The 17,770-nt window shown below is 39.2% G+C and overlaps 1 protein-coding gene across 1 annotated transcript; it reads right to left on the bottom strand.

The window, feature by feature from the left end:
• Positions 1-3,389: 3,389 nt before the first annotated feature.
• On the bottom strand, positions 3,390-16,546 carry dkk2 (dickkopf WNT signaling pathway inhibitor 2). The gene is made up of 4 exons (XM_053335010.1): positions 16,343-16,546; positions 6,725-6,875; positions 5,893-6,024; positions 3,390-3,640 (listed from the first exon to the last, which is right to left on the bottom strand). Exons 1-4 carry the CDS (start codon positions 16,544-16,546, stop codon positions 3,390-3,392), a joined length of 738 nt encoding a protein of 245 aa, XP_053190985.1.
• Positions 16,547-17,770: the final 1,224 nt, after the last annotated feature.

Here is a 17,770-nt window from a genome sequence, read left to right as displayed (position 1 = left end):
AATACCCTCCTGCATCCTGTGTACCTTTAAGCTGAAGATTGTTTTTAATTTATTTACTGCAATAAGTAGAAAAGCTGCATAGATGTTACATAAATGCATAGTGACAGTGCGTCCTGGGAAATTATTGCTTAATGCCCGTAAATCACAAATAACATTGCAGTTGATATATTGTAGCACTGTAGCAGTTTGAAGGGCCACATAAACTTAACATCTGGTTCAAACTGCCTTTGCAACAAACTAAATGAGAACCTCAAAGTAGCACCATGGCACTACTGCTAAGACAGTTTTCAACAGCTTAAATGTTTTGTAATACTGTCATTTGCAGCAAGGGGCTTCAAAAGTTAAGTTGAAATTTGGCCGGGGTCTTAAAATGTATTTTGACCATAAGGCATACTGATGAGAACAAGAGCGGCCCAACAACAACACTGCATTTGATGCTTTTGAAAATTATAAGTCTCCTGTTTGAAATGATGGAAAAAATATGTCTCTCTCTCTCTTGAAGAGCTTTCAGCACATTCTCTTAAGTGGTGCGGACGGTGATTGCATTGAAACCTTTTTATATAATCAGGTTCTACTGTTAAAACGTAATATTAAAATCAAAGTGGCCTCTACCTAACCGAACATATCCTGCACATTTTCACTAGAAGAGGATCATATCAAAGCATTTTCTCTTTAGATCACATCTGCAATGCATCAGCCTATAATTGCTCTTTCGAAGACTTATTTGTACTCATGAAAAAATGTCAAATGAAGACACGGTTGGTGGTTATAGTGACCCTTTGAACTGTTTCAGGGTCTATTGCATCAGTCCATCAGTTATTTCAACTATATGATCAGTTGATATAGAAGTGAATAATCTAATGTATTTTCACTTTTTAGAGCTCATAAATGCAGGTTCCTTTGTAATGTAATGTTTTTTAAAGGCCCATATTTTTCAGGTTTTGCAAAGTCCTACCTAAATGTTTTTTGTTTTGTTTTTGTTTTTTTTATTATTAACGTGTCATGCACCAGAAGTGCCCAGCCCAAGGGCTTACAAGACACCAAAAACAACAAAAAGGAACAAATAATAGCAAATGAAAACCAGATAACAGACATTAGAACAATTAAACATATCAATCATCCTGACGCTTTTTCCAGGCTTCAGATACATATTTAACAAACTTAAAGACATTAAAGTTGGTGGTTAATGGTAAATGGTGATGTTTCTTTTTATTTGTTTTTTTTATTTAATGTTAAATGAGAGGTTTCTGTTTGTGCTTCCTCTACTGGTTTGAAGTGAGCATGGCTCAGTTGTAAAAGGTGTTAATGTGTAATATATCATATATGTAAATACACATTAGGATTATTTAATATTTTATATGTTACATATTTTTAGCACTATTTGAAACAAATTCTTAACAAATAATATGTATATTTGCTCATTACATATAATAACTGTTCATGGGTTTTTTTTCTCCAAACTGCTTTTTTAACTTGCTGCTTCCTAAAATGAGTTCTGCATGTCTAAAACAAACCATGTTGTCCTCTTGAAGAAACCTTTGTTTTTTAATCTTACCTCAGCTATGCACTCAAATAGCAATTCAACTTGTTAAGCAACACAACAAGCAATAATCAGTCCTGTGTAACCAATGATACAAAATACATTCTTTTATTCATTCATCATTGTAAATACACAAAACATATCAGTGGGAAGTATTCACACAAACAATATTTAGTTTACTGGGATATAAATCTTAAAACCATTTACACACCATTTACACAGACTATTGTGGAAGTTAATGCGATTGTCTTTATGTCATCCATTCAATGCATCCAGTCTGTAATATCAGTCAAAGCTATCTATGCTTCTCCCCCCTTTCTATATGCACAGCTTGTATCATTTCCACTACATTATTTCTGTATCTATCCAACTGTGCTCATCCTACCTCATCCCTTTACTCCTCTCACCTATATATATTTTTTTGCTGTAATGTTTAGGATTCATATTTTTATTATATGTACATGATATACATTGATTCTTAAATACATTTTCATTGCTTCCAATCTATTTACAATATAAGAGCTTATTGATATTTTAAGTGATTACAAAATAGGTGTACTTGATGCTCTAAAAATATAAAGCAAAAGGAGACAAATGTGATATTATATTGACTATTTAGGGTTAGGAGTGGTGCAATGCTTCACATCCAGTACAACAAAACTGCATAGGATTTAATGAGAGGAAAGTGTGCAGTCATATTTGAAAAACAGAAAAAAAAATAAAATAAACAGGACTGCGTCCCATCAACAAAATGTTAACTCAAACTAAAAATCTTTTTGAGAACACTGGGTTTATGGAGAGTTTTTGTAATTCTAATCAATCTTCTCACGTCTCCATTCCTACTGGCTTTGAAAATGGAAAAAATTGCACTTCCATCATACCCTTGAATCCTGTGATTGAAAAAGCAGAACCATTCTCTGTCTGGTATCAGAACCACTGCAGTCTGCAGTAGAGCACTACCTCAGTGCAAACAGTCTTACTCACACAGTTGTATCACAATAGATTGCAGCTGTATGGGACAGATCAAACAAGGTTTCATCAACGGACGCAATACTTTATCTCTCTTCTTGTGGCTAAACATCGAGTGAGGCGCTAATGTCCCAGATGAAACTCATCATCCTAATGTAAATGTTCTTTCATTCTTTGGTTTAAGAGTATCATGCGTCACATTGAAGTCTCAGGATGCCGTTACACAAGTCTGTAAACTCTGTAATGAACAGTGTATGAGATTAGTTCCTCATATAATATGACCAGTATTTAGTGGGTCTAGACATTGTTTTTGGTTGTGAATATCTTGCAAGGCAATAGCTGAATAGAACTGAACACAAACAACATGAAGAGCGAGATGCTGAGATTTTTCATAACAGACAACAGAAGATGGCGAAATTCAGATCCAGTAATAAAACAAAGGACATTCATGTCTTTAGAGCAATTGGACTTTAGAGTTTGGTGAGGAATGTACTGTGTATTATTAATATGGCTTCTCTGTACCTGTCTTATATGTCTGTTGCCTCCATCTGGAGAAAGTCCACACCTACATCACAGCACTTCCTGGCTAATGTTTTGGCTCCCTGAATGTCATAAAATGGTGTATGTGTGCATGTGTGTGTGTCTGAGAGTGCATGTTTGTAAGTGGGTGCAGGGATGGACGACTCACAGCAAACACATTAAAGCATTCCCATTTGCTCTCTGCTTGCTGAATAGCAAGCTTGAACCCACACAGTCTGTTCTTTCTCTTGTTAGTCTCTGTCTTTTGCTCCTTTTCAATACAGCCACAACCCATCCTTTAAAAAACTTTCCCTGGCAGATGGAGAGAGAGGCCTCTACGTCGACAGCAGCTGCCTCCGCTTCAGATCTTCTGGCACATGTGGAGCCTGGATTTGGACGAGGAGGTGGCGTCTTTCCACACCTTGCAGGAGAGGCCCTTGGCACAATCACAGCGTTGGAAGATTTCCAAACCGTGAGAGCCTTTCTTCCTCTGCTTGGTGCACACCTCTCCCTGCCTAAGCACCGGCTTGCAGATTTTGGTCCAGAAATGGCGGGCACAGCAGTAGCCCTCCGAGCAGTCTGATGAACGCAAGCAGGGGTCGCCTTCATGTCCTGTCAGAGGAAGAAGAGAGACAGGGATCAGTGGTGAACAATACATCTCCAAACAGTTTATCAAGATGGTACAGTATATCTCTAATCAGAAAACAGAAACAAATGCTTCATCTGAGACATAAAAGACCTGGATGAAATTATAAACCATTCAGAATCTTGGAGTTTGGTGTATACTGCTCTAGTTAAAGAAACAAGGGAAATGTATAATCATTGTTCATTATGCCATTATGTTTTCCATACGGATACGTTTATGCAGCGCTTTCTTCAAGTTTCAATTCAGATTGCATTATGTGTGGCCATGTCAGAGACAAAAGAAACACATGAAGCTCTCCGCATAAATCAAACAAACAATTTACTTATTCTGTACATTAACCATATCGTCCCATCTGGTCTGTGTCTGATATTCTTGGCAGGATGTTAGCCTTACTCTTATGAATGTATTAGTATAATTAGTACAATTTGGTCATGCAGGCTTTCTGTGAAAATCTTTTAAACGTGTATCACCTCTTGCCAAAGGCTGCTTCATCACTCAAACTAGTAATTCTGTATCCTTGACAAAACCACACTTTGCTGATTAGTAATTTCAATATGAAGCTGTGACCCTCAGCACGATAGACTGCTAAGCCTGACTGCTTGCTCAATGCTTTAACGCCACTGAATCTCCTGGTGTATTTTACTCATGCAGCGACTTGCATAAGGCCATTATAAGGGAATAAGGTTTAAGGAGACGCATTGAGGCAAGCCTAAATGAAAGTAAATGGCCTTATTTATCACATCTTAAAGTAGTGTTGCTATTTTCACATTGATTTTAGTATTACAGCCTGCTGTCTTGAGGGTGCATTTAGAGTTAAGTAATTTAAGTGTCTCATTAAATGTATTGCTTTATGGATAGACCCCTACATTAACTTGAATCAGGTGACATGAATGCTAAGCAGGGGGCTTAGAGAGTTATAGCTATAATCATGCCAAACCTGCATTCTGTGGTATTCACTTGTGTATCACACAATGTGTGCTGTCAGGGAAAGTGTTCATATAGCTTTATGTAGGTGTAGAAACAGCAGGGACATTGTGGTTTTCTTCTAGGCTACCCATGCTGTGCTTTGGGCTCTGGGAGACTGACATATGAGCAGAGGGGTAATTATCAACATAGTTTGTGGACTGGCGTTGCCCATGAACTCTGTAGGACACGCAGACGGTGAAAAACAGAATGATTCAGTCATTCAGACCAGGTTCAGTGAGAATGGCAGTAAGGAAGATGAAAGAAAAGACAAGAATACCATTAGGTAAGGTAGGCAACCGCCTGGGGCTCCCAAAAAATAGGGGTGCTAAACGGCTATAGATTTATTAGGATGTTTATAAACATAAAATTATGTTACTAATTATTATCATTATACCCAAAAAATCCGTACAAAAGGCCCCCAACACACTTAAAAGTAACTTAAAAGTCACTTTAAAGTCACTTAAAAGTTACGTTATACATCATACTAACATATTAGTTATGAATGCGGGTCATTTTTGACCCATGTTGTGCTTTAGAAGGGTAGTCGTACAAAAATGATATTTATTAAAAAAGTAAAAAAGTAAAAATCAAAATAAGAATTTGTGATGATCAAAAACAAGTTAGTTGAGGAATTCCTAGAATTCTGAATCGTGGAATGGATTTATTGCAAAGATATTTACAATTAAAACTCTGTCGGGTCACTTTTGACCCATGTTATGCATCAAAGGGTTAAAAGCACACCACTTGACTTTTGCTAAGGAAACAGAGTTGTCACAGAGTGCATTTATAAAGAAACAACAAAGTGGAAGAACAACTAGCAGGACCACAGTTACTAACAATTTTCTGTCAAATCGTCTCATTTTTTAGATGATATCTAAAATTATCTTATAGTAGCTTATAAGACAAATGAATTCAGGACAGAGGGGGAGTGGTGTGCAGCAACCTGTTGGTTCTAGTGATGGACGAAGTATTCATATCATTAAAGTAACAATACTGACTCCATTACAAGTCAGTTTAAAATTTTGAATGCAGGACTTTTACTTTTAACAACACTATGTTTAGCGTGGTAATAATTGTTTCAAGTTTTGAGTACTTTGTCAATTAGAGAAAGAATGAAAGTAAAGCCAAAAGGGTCCCATGATTGAGTTTTCCCCAAATCTCTAAATCTTCCCCTGGACAACAGTGATAGTGTTTAGAGATGACAGTGGACATGTTTTGAACATAACATCTGAGATATGCAGTTAAATCTTACCTTTAAGAGAATGCTTAGCATGTGCTTTGCCACCCTTCCTCCAATTGTGGTCTTTGTTGGAGAGTTTGTTATGCTCATCTAAATCTGAGATGTGAGGTGAGAGCACACTCTCAGAAATAGGCACACAAATATCTGCAGATTGATAAAGGAGAGAAAGTACAATGGTGAAAAATCACAGAAGCAATACCAGCCTTGCCAAGTTTGTTTAAAAAAAATCAAAAACAGACATTGTCAACCAGCTTGGCTTGTTTAAAGACCAGAACCCTGTTTTCCAAAAGCATTCTAACTCTAAGTTGATCTTAGCCTAGGGTCATTTAGCCTTGAGGTGCTTTTGGGAAACAGGGCCCAGATCAATATCTTATCTTAGCATTTGTTAGTGGTTACTGACTGGAACTTCTCAGGAGAATTAAATGCAATTATAAAGGCAGCTAACCTCCTCTCACTGTGTGTCAGCTTGTCAATTAAAAAGAAGCAGCCTGTCTACTGTCTGCTACACATACACACACTCCTGCCATTCACACGGTTTATTGTTAAAACAATATGCCAAAATATGACCGCTGATTCCTAACCTGGGCATCAATTTAATACAGTTCAACTACAGTTCAGTATTCTGTCTGAAAGCATGTGTTCAACATTATTTAAATATACTGGCTCCTTCACTAAGTCTCTGGGATAGATACTGTGGTAGTGTTTGTTCAATGACCTGAAACAAGTCATTGTTTCCAGAATATATTTGCATAAGACAAGAAATCAAAATTGTTCCATCATTCCCTACAATTACAAATAACTGAAACCAACATGCACTCCAACTGTGTTTGTGTCAGGTACGTACAGTTACTGCAGCGGTTCCCAGGACAGCACATGGCATCTCGATGGCAACGCTTCTTCCTCCTGCGGCAGGTGAGGCAGCGAGAGGGCGCCTGTTGGGGACTGTGGCAGTAGCTTCCCACACTGCATTCCTTGTCATTGCTACAGGGATACATCTGCTGAGGAAAAGAGATGCATTTACTCAGAAAAATTCAGCACTCCACAAGCAGATATTTACATTCAGAGAGATTATGCTAAAGTGAAAAAATGAATTAGCACAGCTGCAAAAATATTTGAGGAATGCATTGTGCATGGCAGGACTTGGTTGCACATGGTAGTATTTATATTGCCCATTTGCTCAGAAAACAAATCCTACAAATGAAACAAAAATAGTTTTGGTTCATTGCAGAACAGTATATATAGTAGGAGCATTTTCTGATCAAAACCCCTTATCGACATTACATCATTTGTGACTGTCACAAGGTGCAGTCATGCTTTATTTCACAACTCTTTGGTTTCCAGAATAAACATCCTTCATTAAAAGTTAACTTTTGAATAACAATTGCTGTGGATAATACCTTAATTGATACCAATTTGACTGCAATTTCTCTTCCAATAGGGCATAAAACAATATGAAACACAGACACATGTGGCTGTTATGTAAGTGTAATTGATTCCCTTATTTATGTCTGTAATGTCATTCTGTTATGATACAGACTGTCACACAGCAGGGAGCCACTTTCTGGAAAGACATCACAGACTAGCTGATGGATGCATCCCTAACAGAGCTACAATGATCCTGCAGTTCACTGTCAAATTCTGTCCAACCTCTGATGTCATTAAATTATGTCTTTTATAAATTAATTTAATAGAGCATATATTTGACGGTAGTGATTTTGTACCTCCCACACAAAGACATCAGCTGCATCCACCACATCTTTACCAAAGTAACAGAGTGATGTGTTGCAGAGGGCACTACTGGTAAAGGAAAGGAACCCCTATATAACTCAGACTTACAGTAACACTATATTGCACTACTTCTAATTTCATTCCATGCACCACTGTTGCATCATGCACCTCAGCCCGCATAATTAAAATTGAAACAAGCAGTTAACAAGTCAAATAAAACCAGTGTTATGTTCAGGTTAGTGGTCTTTGGAGAGACTCAACACTGTGCAATTCGACTAAAAACAGGACCTCAGAAAACCCAATTTATATGCAGTTCATCATGCTAGAAATGCTGAGTGTTTCTTTATGAGACTATGAAGGAATTATTCAATCTGAGAAAATCTGATGACAAGTTTGGTAGCTGTATTTGCATGCAGGCTTCTGCCTTAGTACCACAGAAACTATAAATACATGGCAGTGTTTGAAGAGAGGAATGCTAGACCCCTGTTATACTGATGGAAGCTAAGCAACTGATGCTTTGAATGTTAAGAGTCACTTTACTGGTAGTCACAGGTTTTTCATGCTGGCCTCTCTGAATGCTCAGGAACTGTTCTCAATAAAAAAAACTTCAAATGCCCCAAAATTGATTGTTCCTGGAAATAGATGTTGCTGTTTTACTAATGTAATTATTGGTTTTGCACAAAAAAACAAGAAGCAAAAAAATAAATATAACTGTTGTGGCCAAAGCAGCAAAGAGCTACAGCATCATTTAATGAACTCAAAACTAGTTACTTGGCTCAGTACTACTGGGGATAAGTGGGAAAATAAATTGGTTGTTTGTTTTGGGGGAACTGATTGTTTGAGATTATAAACTGTGGTCCCTGTGAGAGTAATTTTTGGATTTTCCAGGAGTGGACAACATGTTGTAGGGATTAACATATAATTCACTGGTATTGTCTCGTCCCAAACAATGAAGTTATTAGAATTTCAAAACCAGAAGGAACCGCTTCAGTTTCTCTCAATCTCTTTCAGTCGTGTCTAGATGTTAACCCTAGATTTTGCGAAACTCTCATGGGCTGCTAAAGATTTGGTTAGGTTTAGGGCATAAAAACAACTTGGTTATGGTTAGAGAAAGATCATGGTTTGGATTAAAGTGATCATTTGAAACGTGGTGTGGGTTAAAGTTATTACTTCCTTACCAATCTCATGAGAGTTTTCGCAAATCTAGGGTTACCATCTAGACATGGCCATTTCTCTCAGTGTTCAGAGGCTTAATGAGTCTACACACATAATTGAGGGGTAATTACTGAAACTAATCATACTCCTCTAGAGTCAATTTAGCACAGTTTTCATGGTTTGTTTTAGTATATCTTGTTTTTACACAGAAAAGGTTGAGCCATATTTCTGTTAAAAAAACGAAAGGTCCTCAATTTTTTTCTGTAAGTGGACTGAAATGACCAAGCTTGAAAAACCACTACCTAACAAACATCCATTGTCCATAGCAGCTAGAAGTACAATTAAGGCCAAGCTCACATTTTCCATAACAAGTGTGTACACCAATGAGAGGTTTTACTGGAACCGCTGTCTTGATATAATTCCTTACACATGCAAAGTCCTGTCGCCGTTAGACTTGGAGCAGGAGCAAAGGAGTTTGACATAAATTGTATCACAAATCAAATGAACTCGTCATACAACTGAAATAATGTCACGAATTTGCATTGAACTCATCAACAGAGGGGGACATTTTGAACAGCTGCATGACAGCATCAATACCCTGGCTCAGGTCCACATCCGTTGGGTGAGACACAATAAAGGTCAGGCGACTGTGTTTCTCCAATTGCAGAACATCTTTATCTTATTTCAAGCCATTCATTTTGATTTTAGGATATTGTTTATTGCATTGGATGGACTGAGTTGTCAGACATTTGCACAACACAACACCTATTGAAATATGCAGATCAGTAAAATAAGCAGGATATGAAATCTGACTGTGTAAATTATGTCCAGTGTAGACTGACATTAGAACAACATGTTTGGCTGGCACGCCACCACCGGCACCACAACCACATTTAGCTGGCATTGCACTGACAGATCTGATTTAGTGTGGCTTACCACTGACAAACATGGAACAATAAACGTGAATGAACATGAAAAAGGTTTAAATCAGAGTAAAATCATTATAGCCACAATAAAAAGAAAACTCCATTTTGGGGTATAAGGTCAGCTGAGAAGAGCTGCCATAGCCAAAAGAACAGGCATCATTCCAAACATGAATGTACACCACATGTTTAAATCATCTCTCAACAATATCAATATTTCAGCACATTAGAAGTTGTTACTTGATGTGCATGTGCCTAGGAAATTGAACAAGATTAGACTCATTGGACATTTGCCATACTGACTTTCTCAGGCTGGAAACACATGGAGGCAATGAAACAGCCATAGAAAAATGAGCAGGAATATTAAAGTGAATGCTCATCCATCATTATGACAAATTCCCATAATGCTTAATGTGTTGATGAAAGTAACAAAGCCCTGATGTTTGATGGACCTGAAAGAAATCTTAATTACTGACTTATATGTTAAGACATGCTCTCCAAATAATCATAGTATTATTTTAAAGGGGCAGTCCACTGATTTGAAGTTATGTGAAAACAGTTTTATAATATATCAGCATGCTCTGGAGGAGCTTTATCAAATCTGACAAAATAACCTAACTGGTGATGTCATCAGGGTTTCAAAGGATTTTGGAGACTGATTTTTGTTTTTGTTTAAAGCCTATAAAATAGGGGTGAGTGGTTTAAAAAATGGTTCAGGTAGAGTCTCATAATCAATTGCATTATGAAAGAGTAGGATGCATGATTTTAATCTCCCTTCTCCTCATCAAGGTAGAATACACAATTTCCCTTAAAGTTAGAATACTCATTTAAATTTATGCTGTTCTTTCTCAAACAAAATAATCTTACAGGAAAAAAGTTTGTTGGAAATAAACTTATTTGTTTTATTGCCGAACGTAAGATGAGAAGACAGAAACCTTTCTCATATTTGCATGTTGAGAACAGAGATAAAGCCAGGAGGCAATTAGCCTAGTTTAGTAAAGACTGCCTCACTATCTTCCAAGGTGAAGCATTCTCCAACCAGCACCCCAAAGCTCACTTTAACATATTCTATCTTGTTTGTCTAATTTGTAAGCGGAAATGATATAGTGAAAAATGTGTGGTGCCAGAGGGAGTTCTGTAATCTATGTTTTTGCGTATTCGTCTGCTCAGCACTTCTATGCCGTGACTGCTGGTTGCCTGGCAACCTCACTGTGACCACATGACTCCAGGGAGTCACTGCACCCAGCTGTTGTTCGCAAAGACATTTACATCTCTGTTTCTGTAGTGACTAAACAGGATTTTTAGATGTTGGGTGGATTTTAGGAGAGAGCCAGGCTAGCTGTTTCCCCATGCTTTCTTTCTTTATGCCAAGCTAAGCTAATTGCATCCTGGATTCCTTGGATCCTGGAGTGTTATAAATCTTATGATCTGTCTCTCAGCAAGAAAGTGAATAAGCATATATCCCAACATGCCAAACTACTTCTTAATTCAAAAACAGTTAACACTGCAGTTAAGACAAACAACTATTTTCTGGGTCATAAATGAACTTTCATGCTCAGCTGGGCTTTTCTGCTCATTTAGAATAAAGTGCGCATTGCCATGGACTCTTGTTGTAATCACAGCTGAGGAGAGAAATATGCTGGAAATATTGTCTGAAGAGAAGTTCAAGAGAGTGCAGTGGGAGCTTTTTACCCTGACATGAAGCATGGGCTGTTATCTAAATATGAAGACAAATGGGCCCGGCCACATGCAGTAGTACTTCGTACAACCTGCTCTGATTTCTATCTTGGACTTCTTGGCCAACAGGCTTGGATCGATTACAGCACATTGCACATATAGGAGGGAAGAGCACAGTGAAAGAAGAACGGGGCTCACCTCCTCCATCACAACTAACCGCATGACAGCCCTTTGAAACCCAATGATACGAGGCTGACCCCCAAATCACGTCTGATAATCTCGTCTTATCTTGTCATGTTTTAAAACGCCTCATTCGCAACTTCTGAGGGACGTGGCTTCATTTGGATGCATCTCATTCATCTCACATCTTTTCTCTGTTGCTCCCTTATTTTTCCATAGACAGACTTCGCACATAAAAGCGTAGCCTTGGATCCTGCGCAGGAAGTGGGTTGAGAGCTGTGTACTCTGCAGCCTCTCTTGGTATGCTGGTGAGACGATAAAGGCAGAGACAGACAGTGAGCCATAAGGGAAGCCCCCGGCCCTGTCTTGTGCTGCTCTCGTGCTGGTAAAGCGCTACAGCTTTGAAGAGAAACTTTAAATGTGCGGGAGCAACAATCTACAAGGGATTTACTGCAGGATATACAGGGCTTTCAACCCTCCTCCTGGTTTTTGGATCCCTTATTTTGGATCCCATATTTACCAAGTCATTCCAAAGTGCTGATATATTTCGATGGAACTGCAGTGTAATACGCAAAAAAATGTGTCTTAAAAACGCATGTTAATTTAGAGTCTGAGGCTTTTAAAATGTTGGAAGGGTAGAAAATTATTGGAATGATGTGGTGGGCTGACTTTAATCTTTTGCAACACTTTGTAAAAAAACAAAGCTGCACCCTCCCCACATGTTCTGATAGAAACCCTGACAAAGAGAAAGAGCGGCTGTCCTTTGCATATGGTAAAAAATATATCTTTATGAACCATGGCACAAGTGAAAGCTGTCTTTTTTACGAAACCTGTGTGAGGAAATATTAAAGATCCCTGGCTCCCCTGCTTTCAGTCAAAAGATAAATTCCAATACCTTCCCCATTTTCTGACCCCCTTTCCCACCCCAATGATTTTCATACAGTCCCTTTCTGTTTGTATATGGGAGAACATTGCATTAGTGATTATATGGGGCATAAAAGCTGTACATCCATTGTTTTTATGTTTTGAAAAAGTACAAAACACTACAATAAATCTTGAGTGAAGGACGTCTTCACACATTTTTTTGAGTGTCGTGTTGTGATAGCACTTGACCTACAGAGATCAAGCATGTAACCTGAAACTGTGAATGGTTTTAATGAGTGTCAGAGGCCTTAACAGAGTCAAATAAATGATGTCACTGAATAAACAAACTTCATATGCCCTGAAAGCACAGACAGCCAATATCAGATAACATAGGGATGCCTGTGCACAAGTCATTCATACAAACCATGTCTTCAAACACAGCTTGGTGGCTTGGTGTCTTTCATCACTCAAAACACATGTGTTTATGTCCCTTTGAGCACTAGAACCCAAAGTCTCCAAAAACTAGACGTTCCTTAAGTTAAGTATACATTCTGAGTTGATCTGATTCATCGGACATGAAGAAAGGCACACAGTTGCCGTACATGGCTGCTCTCTTCAAAGACTATCAAAGGAATGGGGAAAAGCTCTTGATGGTAATCTAGGAGGTGCGTTAGCTGTAAAAGGTGTAATCCTGTGGAATGAGAGGTGTATGGGTCTCCTCTCTCATTAACAGCTCCAATTACAGTAAAGGAGGTCGCCACGTGAGGCCCCTAATGGCTCTAGTTCAGGGCCCTCACAGCACCCAAGGGAGCCACAGACTGAAAAGGCGACAGGAGACTGAAGCACAAGTCGAGCTGAGCGCTAACAAGCAGTCACACCTCTCTCTGCCTTTTTCTTTTCTTTTTCTCAGCTCATTAGGATCACTTAACAGTCATTTTAGGTTAGTGTGAGACTAGGCGGTGCTGAGAGAGAGAAAGGACGTGGCTCTACTTTTATAGGCAGAGCCCTCAGAGATCGCTTGTTAAAGTAATCTCTGCGCTGAATTAAATAAAGCAACTAGTTGAGGCTGGCTGACCGTCTGCTGATGTTTTACAGACACCTACTGCATGAATGCCGCCACGCTGTCAGTTCCCTAGTGGGTTCAGAGGTTACAGTGGTGAGCACTGCCTGCCCATGCTATCCATTTCTGTTGGTTTCCATCCAAGGAGCCAACAGTGCCACCCACGAGCGCCAGCTGTCAAGGTCTTAGAGGCCTGAGCTTTGGTTTTGTCGGTTTTACTTCAGTCGGACTGATGTGAAAAAGGGTGAGACAACGGGAAAAACACTCTACCCCAAGAAAGGATAGCCAAAACCTGACCCTGGTTTGTGTGTGATTAATGTAACTCTTATCGCCAAATGTTGTCAGCAGCTACAGGAAATAAAAGCACATTAGGCTGTCAAATCCTTCCTATGACACAAGACATTGACCACCGTTTCTAATCTGATGGATAAAACACCAAATTACACCCTGGTTTCCTGCTGCAGTGGCTTGTCTCTGCGGGGTGGCTGTTCCCCCTTCCTCGATAATTTGCTACATCTGAATGTGAGCCAATGAGGTCAAATTATTGTGTGATTTCTTGCAATTTTCTGCATTTTTCTTAAATATTTTTCAGGCCTCCAAACAGAGCTGCCTCATACCATATAAAAAAAATTATCTATTCTCCACTGCAGATTGATTTTTTTTTCTTTAAATGGTCATGGTGGGGAATTATTGAGATTTTTACTGACATTACTGGCAGGCTCACAATCACTCATATCGTGAACCCACTGCGAATTCTCCAGAGGTGTGACAATCTGCCAACTATTCCTCACCAAATATAACACACTTAACAGCATGATAACTGGACCATAAATCTACTTGCAGGATATCGAAACAGAAGACTGCCATAAAGCACACCCCAGAGGAGACATTTGAGTTGCTGCCGACTCATTTTCCAAAATTACACCCAAGTTTTAATCAGCAGTAACTCACTTCACAAATGCAGAAAAGATGAAAATATTTTCAGGGGCCTACTGTGAACCACTTTAGACAGAAAATGACTCAGTAATGTGTAGTTTTGTCTAATATAAACTGTTTTAAGACATCCACTATAATTAAGTAATTTAAGGTACAGTAATAAAAGGTGATCAGTGTGCCTGTGATCATTCCTAAACTAAATCTATGCCACACTTTGCCATTACAGCCTCACAAAGAAAGCAGACTTGTTATCTCAGATACATTTTACTCATAAATGGCCACTGTTTGATGAGATGCAGAAGTGAAGTTCGCTTTCTATAGCGTCAAGCCGCGTATTTGGCCAAAGCTGAGCTGTGGCTGTTACTTTACAACCCTGGAAAACCTCCTGGCAGCAAGAACACACACATATATATACCCCCCCCCCCTTTCTATAAATGCTATTAGCCATCTTCATTTGGACACACTACACCATACACCATGACATTTTACTTTTATAACAGTATAGTGGTCTCTGCACACACATATTGTTTCCCCTCAGTCCACTCTTCCAAACCGCTCCACATTATTGTAATGGCTAGGATGTAAGAAGGCATTCAAATTGGGGTCTGGCAGGGTTGCTTGAGGTTGGATCTCTGCAGTCCGCAGAGGAGAGAAAGTGGCTTTTCCATAATTTTCTTCTGCCTGAGCTGGATGTCAGAGCGCTTCTCTCAGCACTACACCCTTCACAGATATCTAACACTATCACTACTGCAAGTGATATTGCAGACAGCTGAACAGTATGTAAACATAGGTTAGCGTTAAATGTAGTGGGGGAGACCGTCATGCTATAACTGCTTAAAAAATAAAGACAGGAGTAATCAGCTATTCCAGAGAGCTGATTAAGAGACTCAGCCTGCTGTAGGGGGGTGTGATGGAGATGTGGCAGTGCCATCTGCTGCTCAAAAAGATACTGTGAGGCATCAACTGCTAGTCAGAGCTTAATACCAAACTCTATTAATTAAAACTTACAGTCAGCTGTATCTATCTATATATATGAATTTACATAATTTCTAGGAGATGAAGGACATTGCAGTCTTTTGTCCGTTTTTTTGATGACTGATGTGTCATGTTTCTCTCTGCAGCACTTCTTCACATATCCGTTTCCCTAACCGCCTTCAGAACTACAACATCCACTTCTCAGAAATTAAAGATTTTTACTTTTCCAAACAACAACAGCCCCAATTTCTCACTTGATAAAACTCACTCATAATGTTCACAACCTTTTCATGTTTGCCAGAGTGAAACTTGCCAAATCAGTCACATTTTGTATCCCACCTTTGCTGTCAAATTACAGTAATATGGCACTTTGTTGAAACAGCAGGAATTGATAACTCTTTGAGTGGGTATTAAGTGGTTGGTAAGAGTATCCCTCAGAGGCCCCACAGTAAGAATCTCATAATCCCAGCAAGCGTCTGGACCACTTTAATGACACTAAGACCCAGACAGAAAATTACCCCGGCCCAAGTGTTAACTTTTTCTCACATTTCTGCTGCCATTAATGATTTACTGTGGAAGTGCGCTACGACCGACAGTGGCGTCAGGTCTGAAAGGCAATTAAGGTTTATGAGGGGTCCAATCCCTGCAATTTCCAATAACGATTCACACGTGAGAGAGCTTTTTCTTATGGCACAAGGCTATTTTGTCCACAGGCACATTTTTGGAGACATACCACAGAATTACGCATGCGTGTCTGTATCCACACTCATAATTACATTAATTGTTCAAAGAAAAACAATTTCCTTGTCATGTCTTTAAAAAAATTAACACCAGTTTAAGAATAATTAAATTACAATTAAAGACAAATTGTAGATTCGTCCTTTACCCAATTTCGGGCTGTGCGTAAACATGAGATTGGCATATGAATTTCTAAGTTCTCGGACAATTATATCATTTAGATTACCTGAGCAAGGACGTTATACTTCTTGGTGATCCCGGTGTGGACAGTAGCGGAGCGGTTTGTGGCGGGCGTGGGTGTCTCTTCCAGCAGAGCTGGCTTGATGGAGTTCGCCTTTGGGCGCGTCTCTGATACCTGGGATGTCCCCGTCCTCAGTGTAGCGACGAGAAACATCACAGTACAGTATCTATTCCATGTAGGGACAAGCATCCTTAAAACAAATACTGAAATGCCGCAAAAGAGGGGAAAAAGGCAAAATTACTTGAATAACCTAAACTGTGCGCGAAGGTTTGTGCCGCAGAAAATGAAGTATCTCAATGAGAAGTGTGCGCCCTGGCAGTGTCCATGCGTTACGCTTGCCCGACTGCAATACAGAAAGTAGTGATGAGACCAAGTTTTTCCTGAAAATCAGATATTCAGAAGAATGACTGCCATCGACACAGTTATCTGAAAGCACAGAGAGCCCAGTGTGGAAGGGAAACAACGAAGAAGTGAATCTCTTAAAATGCTGATGCTCTGAGGGTCAGACAGAAACTTGACAAGAGGTTCCGCTCTGTCTCTGGCTGTGAGTGAGCACTTAGTCCTGCTGCCGGGTGTTTTATGATCTCGGATACTTTCTTTTTATAGGATTCTAATGAGTTTGCTTCCTCCGCCCCTATTCACAACTGACAAAGAATGAAACTGATCTGTGTGCGGCACTGCTGCTTGCGCATTGTCGTCTGGACACCGGCACCAGGAGCCCCGTTGGGAAAAAGCTATAAAATTATACACTGTGTATTTTAACTGGGCGCTTGACCCTTTTTACTGCGAGGCGGTTGGGTGCATAGGAAATGGAAAAAAGCCAGGGTTAGACTGCTCTAAAGACGGTTTGTAAGTAGCCTAAGGTGGAACATTTTCCACAGAATGAATAGGTATCACTAGGAAATAGTTGCCTGTCTTTGCAATGATGTAAAATCTCAAATATCTACCCCAAATCAAAACAACAAGTGCTTTAAACTTTTAACTGCTGCTTCATGATGCATGTCAGTGATATCCCAATTATCTTTAGTATGAATGTGAAATGTAAATAAGCAGGAGGCGGTTCAGGGTCCATTTAACCGGCATTCCGGTATAACTTAAACTATCTGATAACCATTGTTTTCCCTGTATGGGAAAGACATCCCTCATGATGCAAGGAATGCCAACGGTGATAAAGTTAGTGATATAAGTATTATAGTGGCTCCTTTGTCAGATTTTCTATCAGGATAAGTTATATTCATGTTGGTAAGATAATGCATGTGGAAGCACGATGAAGTCTTTCTGTCTCAGACAGGTCAAACCTATGATTTTGGAGGAATAGTGCATTTAGTTCAAAAGTCTTGTCTGCATATCATTTTGATTTTATCAGTTCTACCTCTCCAAATGTATAGAAATGTATAGCTGATCATATACTGA

This window comes from Scomber japonicus, chromosome 2, assembly GCF_027409825.1.
Source record: "Scomber japonicus isolate fScoJap1 chromosome 2, fScoJap1.pri, whole genome shotgun sequence".
Lineage (NCBI taxonomy): Eukaryota > Metazoa > Chordata > Actinopteri > Scombriformes > Scombridae > Scomber > Scomber japonicus.
Note: the sequence above shows the minus strand (reverse complement) of the source record. Positions and strands in the feature narration are given on the sequence as shown.

Excerpts from the sequence above, each read along its gene's own strand:
- dkk2 (XM_053335010.1), bottom strand. The coding sequence starts at position 16,546 with ATGCTTGTCCCTACATGGAATAGATACTGTACTGTGATGTTTCTCGTC. Across the intron at positions 6,025-6,724 it reads TGGGAACCGCTGCAGTAACT|ATATTTGTGTGCCTATTTCT; the intron begins GTACGTACCTGA and ends ATCAATCTGCAG. Across the intron at positions 3,641-5,892 it reads TGCTAAGCATTCTCTTAAAG|GACATGAAGGCGACCCCTGC; the intron begins GTAAGATTTAAC and ends TTCCTCTGACAG.